The 12,111-nt window shown below is 37.1% G+C and overlaps 1 protein-coding gene across 1 annotated transcript in view; it reads right to left on the bottom strand.

Moving 5' to 3' along the window:
- RAVER2 (ribonucleoprotein, PTB binding 2) overlaps positions 1-12,111 on the bottom strand; it is an 87,274-nt gene that overhangs the window by 42,566 nt on the left and 32,597 nt on the right. The window contains 2 exon segments of the mRNA XM_036026220.1: positions 4,099-4,290; positions 7,192-7,661. Coding sequence (XP_035882113.1) covers positions 4,099-4,290; positions 7,192-7,661 — 662 coding nt within the window.

Here is a 12,111-nt window from a genome sequence, read left to right as displayed (position 1 = left end):
AACAATAAGCTCAAACTAACGTTTATACACACACATATGTGTACACGAAACTTTATAACCCACAACATAAAATACAGATTGTTTTGAGGCCTACATAGCACATTCACAGAAGTCCACCCTGCACAGAGCCACAAAAGAAGCCACACTATCCCCATCCCACAAATCAACATTAAAACTACATTCTCTACATTCTCTGATCACAATGCAATGAAGTCAGAAATTTATATTGGAAGAATAGCTTTTAAAAATTCCTAAGTGGCTATAAACTGAAAAACAACAGCAAAAAATTAATAATAATAATAAAAGAAGAAAAAAACAACTAACGAAGCTTTTAGTTTAAAAGGAAATCATAAAAACCTGAGACATTAATATTTAAAATTTATGATACATAGGAATAGCATTAGTTAAGAGGAAATTTGCTTTAAATTCATTAATCAGAAATCATCTAGACTGAAAACAAAGGCACTAAGCATTGATATCAATAAAAATGGAAGAGAAAGAGTAAACCCAAACAAGAAACAAAAGCATTATAAAGGGCAGAGATATGCAAAAGATAGAAACAATGAACAAAAAAATAACTGTTTCTTTGAAAAAACAAAATAGAGAAATAGAGAAATCTCTTACAAGACTTATCAAGAAGGAAAAAATGCAAGTAAATAAAATACACAATGAAAATAAGAATGGACAGACAAGTTCCAAAAATTATAAAATATTATGACTATGTGCCAGTAAGTTTGAAAACTTAAGACAAAATGGATAGAACTGTAGAATAGAATCAAATGCCAAATATGGCACAGAAAGAAAAAATACTAAAATATCTAAATATCCACAGAAAAAAGTTAAGTGGTAATCAATAAATTCCCTCTAGAAGAGGCTCAAAGACTAGGTCTACATAGTCTCATAGATGAGACTTCTTAAACTTTCAAAGAATTGACAACTGTATTTTATACAAGTTTATCCATAAATAAAAAGAAAACAGAAAAGATAAACAATATTTAAATCATTAAATGAGATCAGTGTTCTATTGATTTCAAAATTAAGAAGTACAAAAGCCCTGGCTTGTGTGGCTCAGTGGATTAAGTGCAAGTTGTGAATCTCAGGGTTGCTGGTTTGATTCCCAGTCAGGGCAGATGCCTGGGTTGCAGGCCAGGTCCCCAATTGGGGGCACATGAGAGGCAACCACACATTGATGTTTCGCTCCCTCTCTTTCTCCCTCCCTTTCCCTCTCTCTAAAAGTAAATAAATAAAATCTTAAAAAAAAAAGAATGGTACAAAAAAATTCTAAGCAGTTTTCACTGAGGAACACATTTGTACATATACCAAATAAAATACTGTCTAATCAATGTATTGAAAAAATAATTATCAATTAGGGTTTATAAAACAAGGATGGTTTAACATTAGAAAATCTGTCAATGTAATTCAGCACATTAATACATTTAGGGAGAAATCAAATGGTTATCCCAATAGTTGCTGAACTACTCTGATAAAGTTTAGTAACTATCCATGATTTTTAAATCTCAGAAAATTTGATAAAGGATATATACCAAGAATCTATATAAAATATCAAAGTAACACATTACTTTTGAGACTGAAACAATTTAAGATTTCTCACTATCACTGATACCTAGTCATGAAGGGCCTTGTAAGTCTTGCTAAGGAACCTGAACTTAGGCAGGCATTAAAGAATGTTAAGCAAAAGGAGGACAAAATCTGATCCAGGGAGGAGACAGATCACACTGGCACCAGGGAAGGTGGATCAAAGGGGCAGACTAACACCACGGGTGATCAGGCAGGAGTTACTTTAATCATGAAGGTGAGAAAAGGTGACATCCTGAGTAAGGTAACAAAGATGCTAACAAGCCTCAAGGATTCAAGAGACATCAGGAGGCGCAACTGAGAGGATCTGCTGATATTTTTGACATTATATTTGGGGAGTGGGTGAGGGAGACCAATCATGGGTAACTAGGTTTCTGGTTCAGATAGGTTTAGTGTGGATGAACTGATGCTATATATAGATACCACAAAACATAGAAAAGCAAATCCCAGAGAAAAATAGGTGTGTTTTTTTTGGCGGGGGTGGGGGAGTTGAAATTAAACTATTTATGTAACATAAAGATGGGATATCTAATAATCATCTGGAAATACAGATTTAGTGCTTAGAATACTTTGATTCAAAAATGTATGCTTGAAAGTAATCACAGATAGGCAACAACTAAAGCCACTAGAGTATTTGAGATGAAAAAAGTGAGGTCAAATACAGAAGTCTGCTAACACCAACCCTTAGAGGAAGAGACAGAGGAAGGGGGTGTAGCAGAATTCAAGGTAACAGAGGGTTTTAAGTATTCTGAAGAGGCCAAGCAATGATGACTGAAAAGTACCTATGTGACCTGAATTTCTTTTTATTTTATTTATTTTTAGACAGAGAGGAAGAGAGAGAACATCAATGTGTGGTTGCCTCTCATGCACCTTCTACCTGGAATCTGGCCCACAACCCAGGGATGTGCCCTCACTGGAAATTGAACTGGTGACCCTTTGGTTCGCAGGCCAGCATTCAATCCACTGAGCCACACCAGCCAGGGTACGATACCTGCATATTAAGAAATCCCTGTTGATCTTCATGAGAACAGATTCACTTGAGCAGTGGAGGCAGCAACGACACTGTGTTAGGCTGAGAGGGAAATAGGAGCTGAAGACATGGTGACAATGAGTGGGGCCTAATGGTTCCAGAAGCTCCGATTATGAAGGAAAAGAATATAAAAGTTAGTATGTAGAGAAAATTTTTAAAGGAAGAGACCTGAGAGTGTTTATAAGCAGATGGGATGGAGCAAGTGGAGCAACAAGTGAAAATACGGTAAGTAGAGAGATGAGGATCCAGACCCTTGAGGGCAGGGGACGTGGTCATGAGCTCCTGCTTTGGCAGGAGGAAGCACAGCTCTCCCTCCAAGAGGGCAGGGATCTTCGTCTGCTTTGCTCACTGATGGTCCTAAACATATCTAATAGTGCCCAGCACATAGTAAGTATCCAATAAGTAACTGTGGAATGAATGCTATTGGAAAAAAAAAGAAGTAAAAAAAATGGGGGCACATTTGCTAGAGGAGTATGAGAAAAGGCAAATGAATGAGTCCAGCACACGACCTTTATATTTCTATTAAGGGCCATGATCACCTGATAGAAAGAAGGGCAAAGGTAGGAATACAGTGAAGACTGAGATAGTTGCCACAGAAAATGGAAAGGGGTGGCTGATGTGAGATGCCTATATACACTCAGTCCACCTAGACCACTTACCACTCTTCAAGCAGACAAATTCAACTCACACTACCGCTCGAAAGGTTTTGTTCCACCTAGAATTTGAGCACTCTCTCTCCCTCCTTAGAGTTACTAGAATTAGCAAGTAAAAATATAGGATGCCCAGTTAAATCTGGGTTTCAGACAAGCAATGAACAACTTTTTAATGTCTCACACAAAAGCTGGATTTACCTGGCGATCCTATCCTCCATCCCCATCAACACACTTCAAATTCATATTTTAATATCACACTCAAATATCACCATCGTCATGAAGTTTTCCCTGATCCCTTCAAAAGTGTATTCCCTCCTTCCTTCAATCAACAAATATTCACACTATGCTCAGTGCTAGGAGGAAAAACTGTGGAGAAGGAAAAGTCTAATCTGCATGGGACTTCCAGACTGGAGAAGCAGAGAGGATTAAGGAGACAGTCACAACAGAGAAGCAGTGCACTGCGTCACGCAAGCAAAAGCGAAGCACACATTTTCCACTACTTGTACTGTGGATACTTAGGAACACTTTGGAAAAAAGAGGCACGTTACTCTCAAAATTTAAAGCAGAACAGTAACCCCAATATTTGTTGAATGAAATTCCTTCAAAAAATTCCTAAGATGAATACACTTTATGAAACCAGTTTCTTCTTTTGTAATGACTCTTGGCTTGATTTGACAGAGATGCCCTTTATCAATTTTTTAAAAAGAGAATGTCTTTATGTAGCGGAAAACAATGAAGGTCCAATCAATGATAATTAGGTTGGATAGATTTAACAAATACTCGTATTTTTAATATGCTAATAAAGAACAACACACTCACCACACGTTGAGCTGCTATCAATGCTGCTAACGTACTTCGCCCTGGTGCTCCTGGGGCGCAGAAGGAAACTTGGACTTTGCTTCCCTTGATGGTCATACCATCTGCTGCTTGCTGAATCTCCTCAGCATGCTCCGCAGTGTTATACTCAACCACTGCAAAGCCACCCACATAACTTCCTTCATCCTGTGCAAGCTGATGTAATACATTTTATTAAAAGGGAGTTCTATTATTGAGTTAGAAATAGTTATTTGCAGTATATAATTTTCAAATTCAAGAACAAACATATCAGAGCATGATACTGGTGAAAATAATGTGTTCTTTCTAAAAATAAATGTACTAGCCCTGGCTGGTGTGGCTCAGTGGATTGAGCACTGGCCTGCGAACCAAAGGGTTGCTGGTTTGATTCCCATTCAGGGCACATGCCTGGGTTGCAGGCCAGGTCCCCAGTAGGGGGTGCGTGAGAGGCAACCACAAACTGATGTTTCTCTCCCTCTCTTTGTCCTTCCCTTCTCCTCTCTCTGAAAATAAATAAATAAAATCTTTAAAAAAATAAAATAAAAATAAATTTACTAATTGCTTAGATGCAATCTTTTCTAAAAGGCAGAATGACAAACAAGATCCTGTCATTTCTTTTGAATTATTTGATTTTCTAATTTATTTTAAAAGTCAAAGCCCAAATTGCAAAAGTCCCTATATATTAAAAATGTGTATGATTGGTAACTTATAGGATCTGTCCTGGACTATTTTGTCCTGGATATGAGGACAAAATAATGAAAACTTTCTTTAAAATAAGTCCACCAGATACAAGAACAAGGAGACATAGTGAAATAATTATTTGACCACATATCAATGTAAAATAAACTCTGTACTATCAAGAGGAGAAAGGTAGGAGGAACTATATTCAACTTCTATTTCAATATTTTAGGCATATCCCAGGGATTTGGTCATGTATACCAAGGCAAACCTTATCTGAAAAAACTATGCCCCAGTTTTATTAAACTATCAAATGCAAGATACAATCTTTATTTCTGAATGTGACTTAAATAAACTCCTAAAGTGTAGAACTCTATTTCTAGTCACCCACCTGTAAAAGTGTAAAGGAAGATACTAAAGTCCTGGATCTGTAAAGACTGGTACAAAGAGCAAAAATAAGAGCAAAATAAGAAACTAAAAAGTTTCCAAGTTTTGTATTTGTCTTAATTAATTAAAACACACTCACACTAGAAAGTTATAAATGAGATGAAATTCAGCTTGGTGTGTCTTTGAGAAACACACGAACAACCCTTCTATTTGGATTTGGCACCTTACAAGTTAATATTACAATTAAACAATTTCTAGTTTCTTTTCTCTTATTTTTGAAGGTTAACTTCTATTCTCTTGTATAGTAGACCAAATTTTAATTTTTCCTTCATTGTCTTCCTTCCTTTTAAAACTGTCCTCATATGTATTTTTCTCCATAAAACTTCTCCTAATCACATGGAAGTAAGGGAAGATATCTACCTCATCCAAATGTTTCTCCTACAACCCCATTCCTTTATAATCTGAACCAGATCTTAAAATCAGATTTGTAAAAGCCTTTAGTAGTCTCTCTGTTCTCTTCTGATTACAAGGTAAGAGACTGTGTCTTCAATATAGTCTGTGTCAACCTACCAAGCAAAAGAGCCTGAATTTAACAGATCTACAGATAAAGACATCATAAAGTTATCTTCATCAATCTTATGAAAACTTTAAAAACATTTTTGATTATTCCTGGCTCATTATGATAACCTTCTTGCCTGTATGACTTGTAATACTATTTGAAGTCTTTCCAAAGACCAAAAGCAATCCAAGTCTACAGCACAGGCAGTTTTAGAGAGTAGTATTTCAGTTCAACATGGGAGCCATTCAGATACATCAATGGTCTGACCTGTGATCTCGTTAATATGCCATTATTTCAAAATACTTTAACCAAAGATAAATGGTCATGCACAAATACTGTAACAAACATTTTTTCTACAAGATGACACCCTTCAACTCTGGGAATCATAATTCAAATAAAATCTGTGCTAAATGGCTTTTCTCCTCTCACTGGTTTCAAAGGCCTTACCTTAACCTAAAAAGAATTATGCATGGCCACAGAATGTTACTATACAATTTTTAGTATCAAGAATAGCAAATCGATAAGATAATCAACTTTAAATGACTGGTCAGAGATTTGATAAAAAAATTTGTCAAAAAATTTTATAAAGTTCTTGGGTGGTTTCTTTGATGCTTATTATATAGGGATTTGAGGGGTGGAAATTTAAGAAAAGTAAGATGGTAGCATTAATCATATATATGTGTATGTATTTATGTATTTATATGATTATGTGTCTGACTCCAAATATCCTACTACAATTGTAGAGACTCAATGAATGTCTGATTAATGAAAAATGGAGATAAGAAAAGAAGGGAAGAGAGAAAGTTCATCAGTTCATATCTTTTATCTGTAAGGGAAAATGTATAGTATGCATTTTTGTCTAATTAGTTGACTATATTTCATTTTACTATAATAAGCTTGAAATTTTTTACCAGTGTTGTCAGTTTTCAGGATCTTTTCTAAATGCCTCACTTACCATGACCCCACTAAGACAAAATTGTATGTTCTCTTTAAAACTCATTATACTTTTCTCTTTTCCATTATTATCACTTTTCACACAGGATTTACAATCATTAGCTTGCTTGTCAGTCTCTTCTACAAAATTGTATGATGTTGAGATGATCTTTCTGTTATCTCTATTTCTGACATTTAGCAATTTAGTGTCTGGCATGAAGAAGGTGACAAATAATGAGTAGATCAATGGAGGAATACAGTGTAATGAATGGATGAAATGAGGTATGTAAGTGATGGATTTGCTTAGACATACTTAAATATGTCACAGATATATTTTGGCCCATCAACAAAAGGAACTGATTTAAAATTTACCATGATATTCAAGTCTTCATTATAAAGTAGAATTACATTATCCACTGTGATATTCACATAGGTATAACAAATTTGTGAATGTTTGTAGAACAGATATACACGTAGATATTTTAAAATATTTCTAATGATACATTAAGAATGTAACACACCTGGCAAAACACAGGTTTATGGATACTGGAAAACAGGTGCAACAGCTCCTCCGAGTCCCTGTAGTCAGCAGGGAGTTTATCCACACAAAGGCACTTGGAATGAATGAGCTCTGCAGTTAGCAGGTTAACGTCCATCCACTGTGCAAACAGGGCTGACGCTCCCAGCTGTCTGCCCAATAGCTCCAATCTGGCCTTTGCAGCAAAGTCCTTTTTCATGTATTCTACAAATCCGTAGCCTTTGGAATGGCCAGTAACCTCACTGTAGACCAGAAAACATCTCTCGATATTTCCGTAAGCACGAACAAGTTCTTCAAACTCTTCTAATGTAAAAGAAGCAGGCAAGTTAGTAATACACAGCAAAGCATCTGTTGGTTGGAGTTGGACTATTAAGTCTTTTCCTCGAAAAGAATATTGATGAAACATCTGAATTGCATTCTGGGCTTGTTCCCCATTCAATAAGGTAACGAAAGCTGGAAGATAAAATAAAGGGTTTTCTAAGCTTGTGTTTTCAAACTTTTTTGACTGTGACACACAGAAATACATTTTATGTCTGCACTCATTACACACACACACTTACATGTTTCTAAAACAAAAGTATGAGGAAGTCATACTCTTACCACATGTAAAGTGTTCAGGTATTTTCTATTCAATTTCACTGTGTTTTTTAAGGCTGACCCCCCCCACTAAACTTATATCATGATCAGTAACTGAAATTTAACATACAGAAATTATATTAGGAGTTCCACTGCAAGATATTACAATATTCTGGGGTTGGGGGGGGGGGGAGTGATTGTTGTTGTTTTAATTTTATAGGCCCTGGCCAGGTAGCTCAGTTGTTTAACATGTCAACCCCATAGCAGAAGTTGCAGGTTTGATCTCTAGTCAGGCAGGGCACATACAAGAAGCAACCAATGAATGCATAAATAAGTGAAACAATAAACCAATGTCTGTCTCTCTGTCTCTCTCTCTCCCCCATCACCCTTCCACTCTCTCTAAAAAAAAATTCAATAAATTTTTTAATCAGATGGATTTTTTAAAAATTACCTTTTCAAAGTATATGTAGATTTTATTCCTTTTCCCCCAGAAAATTGTGATACAAAATTCTATGAAGCCTTAAAATCTTTCTTTCTTTTCACGGAGTTTACAAGACCCTCTTAGATAACAAGGACCTAAGAGGTAGAGCAAAAAAGGCACCAAAATGCCCAGAGGAAGCCAGTTCTTACTCCAAGTCATGTATGTTTCCTTAAAATTAGATTAATGAGATTGAAGCAATATACAATTTGGTATACTTTTTGGGTTTTGTTTTATTTTGTTTTAATCCTTATCTAAGGATATGTTTATTGCTTTTAGTGAGAGAGAAGTATCAATTGGTTGCCTCTCAAACATGCCCTGACTGGGGGTTGAACCCATAACTTTTTGGTGTATGGAACGATGGTCACACAAACTGAGCCACCCAGGCATGGAGCAATGTGGTACACTCACTGGATGAACAATATGGTATGAAAAGATCACAGCACTGTGATACTAGGCAAGTAGATTAACTCTGAACCTTTATAAAAGGAGCAAAAAATCTGTCTACCTAGTGAAGTTGTTGCCGCATCAAGCAACAAATACATGTGGCAATTGGTAAAATCAAAACATGATGCAGATACAGGTTCTAAATCATGAGCACATTCATACCTGATCAAATTAAAACGTAGCCATAATAAATTATTTATCCGTTATAACAAAAACAAGGAACATACCGATTTCAAGCAGTATTATAAAAAAAGAAAGAAAGAAAAAGGTTAAAGCCCTGGTTAAAAGAAACAACAAAGGGCAATCCTCACATTACAAATGAAGTGCTGTCTCAGAAGTTCCTCCCTGTCCTCCTCTCTCTCCTCCGTCTGGAACAGACAGTGGAGTTGCTCCCTTTGAGCATTTAACTCACCCAAACCCAATGACAGCAACATTGCAAATATGCACACAGCAAGAGAAAAAGCAGGAATTTAAATAGCACAGGCAATCCTGCCAGTCATTTCACTCAAACTGCTCTTCCCTCAACTGGCCTTGGTGCCCATGTGGCTCCCAGAGTGTGAGCATCTCACAACACTGAATGTGAAGTTAACATTTACAGAAACACATTTTTTGTTTAACACCGTCCCCACATACAAGGAAACTACTGCCAAAGGAAGAGCTAGCTTTTCCAACATGAGGGGGAAAATGGCATTGCTGCACTTTTTGAGAGACTATCTCTTGGTTTCCAACATCCCTTTTTTAAAGACTTCAGTTATTATTATTCTGTGTCTTTCTTTCCTGTGCTGACATAAAATACCTTTTAACTCTATTTTCAAAAACAGGCAAATAAGCCAACAATTTATAAATACTGGTTCTATTTTATATCAGCCCATAAACTTATTAGTTCATATCTGATTTGAATTCTTAGGGCATTTGAAACTTAACCATTCCCTTCTTTAACTTTCTTAATATACTTCTTCCCAATCTTCCTCATACCTCTCCTTCCTCCATTTCCTTTTCTAGATCTTTCTCCTCCCATCACACCTATAAAGTGGTGATCCTCAGGGTGCCTTTCTAGAGTCACACACAGTAATATCTGTGGCTGTATCCCATGCCCCTGAGCCAGTGACTGTCCCCTCTTCTCTCTGTGTAGGCCCTCTTCCCCTGCACACTTATGTCCCTTCCCATTTATTCTGTACTATGTGCCAGGTACCGCGCCAGGCACTGTGAGCAAGCTGTTGAACAAAGCACATAAAATCCTTTTCAACATAGCTCACAATTCAATAAAGGATGGCAGACATTTGACAAAGAGTTACAACTGTGATGTTACCAAAGAAGAAATATGAGGGGCTATACAAGAAATTAATAGAGCAAAATCACCTAGTCTGGGGCTCATAGAAGGCCTCCTGTACCCTGCTAACTCCCAAATCTATGTTTCTATGTTTCCATAGAAACATCCACATAGATTCCCACATGACAAAACATAACTTATGATCTTCATCCTATCTTTGCCCCCTGACCAAATATCTCAATATTGCTCTGTCCTTATTCCCTATTTTAATTGACAGCACCACACTCACAAATCAGAAACCTGGGTGTTACCCTAGACGACGGGTGTCAAACTCATTATCACCAGGGGCCACATCAGCTTCGAGGTTGCCTTCAAAGGGCCAAATGTAATTTCAACTCCTTAACAGTTAAGGAGCAGTTACATTTATACAGCCCTAAAATTATTTCAGCCTTTGAAAGCAACCTTGAGGCTGATGTGGCCCCCAGTGAGAATGAGTTTGACACCCCTGCTCTAAACCCTGTATTGCTCACCTCCCATATAAACAGAATCCTCAAATTCTACCCTCGAAAGAGGTTTTGAATCCACCCTCTTTTCTTCATTCCTTTTTCACATTGACAATAAAATGATCTCTCAAAAACAGAAATTTGGTTGTGTCTGTTTACTGCCAAAAATGCAATGGCTTGGTATTGCCAATAAAGCCCAGTCCCAGCTCTGTTACCATGCCCTCCAAGGCTCGTTGTGCTCTGACCCAGACTCACGAACGGCCATGCTTCCCCCTTCCCTGCACAGTCCTTTCTTCTCCAAAACCCTCATTCCCCAGATACCAACTCGTTTCAGGCTTCTCTACACCCACTACATGTCTACTCCCCCTGCCTACAAGATCTCTCACCATGTTTTCAGCTCCCCCAAAACCTGTCAGTAGACATTCAAACCCAGCCCAGGGATTACTGCATCATGACCTACGGGAGCCTTCCCTGATAGTCTTTTCCAGTTCGAGTTAACGATTCCTTTCTTATCAAACCGCTGTACTTGGATCATTGCTTGGACTGTTGCACATATTACACTGTGTTCCAACCTATTCGTTTAGAGGTCTGCTACCCTACCAAACTGTGAGCTCCCTAAATCACTGATGCATACATTGCTATCAACTCCCACAGTGTCTGGCGCCAAGCAGAAGCTTTGTAAATGTTAGCTGAATGAATGAAGGTGTACATATGTTGATTAACAAACTTAACAACTGACAAGCTCTTATTTTCCTTCCCTTAGAGATCTGCATTTGTTCAACCTAGGTAAGAATTTAGATAAAAAAATGAAGCAAAATTTAAAGTTCAGGAAGTAGGGAAAGGAGCTCACTGACTCTCTTCTATAGCGTTTTCCATTTCTTTCCCAAGGCCACAGATTCTCTTTGAAAAAGTCCAAATTTTATTTCACACTGCCTCTTGTGGAAGTGGCAGGTGTCACTCTACAGAAAAGGGGGTACGGGATTTGGAGATTCATTCTATTTCTACTTTCCTATTGAAATTTAAACATTCCCCAATTGGTTCCCTCTTTTCGCAAGTCATAATTTTATTTATCCTTTACCATTGCTTGCTCTACTAGTTAATTTATTACTGAGACAAATTTCATGGCAAGCAAAAAATTACTTCCCTAATGTATCCTATTTTAGTACAATTATCTCCTCTAACCTACTAGAGTAAGGTCACAGTTTGTAACTGTAACCAGGCTTTATTAATCTATTAATTATCTGGTCCTTCAAGCACCACCATAGCTAGTGAGGCAACATTACTGAACACAGCTATTGAGTTTCTTTGTTGTATTATTTTAGAGAGTGATTTAGGGTTAAGACTATGTCATCTTTAATTTATCACAGTCTACCAACAGGTGATATCAACCAGTTCATGTAGAGTCTGAATTTTACAGCAGTATAAAGCTTTACCCCCAGCCTTTGCATTACTGTTGTCATACACTTTACTTCTATGTGTTACACCCTCCATAACAGTGTTATTATTTTCACCTTAGTCAGTTACCTTTTGAAAAAATATAAATATTAAGAAAACAGTCTTTACCCACATAGTACCCACATCTGTTAGTCTTCATGTTTTGGTGCAGATCCAGATTTCCAGCTACTACTG

The sequence above is a fragment of the Phyllostomus discolor genome, chromosome 5, assembly GCF_004126475.2.
Source record: "Phyllostomus discolor isolate MPI-MPIP mPhyDis1 chromosome 5, mPhyDis1.pri.v3, whole genome shotgun sequence".
Lineage (NCBI taxonomy): Eukaryota > Metazoa > Chordata > Mammalia > Chiroptera > Phyllostomidae > Phyllostomus > Phyllostomus discolor.
Note: the sequence above shows the minus strand (reverse complement) of the source record. Positions and strands in the feature narration are given on the sequence as shown.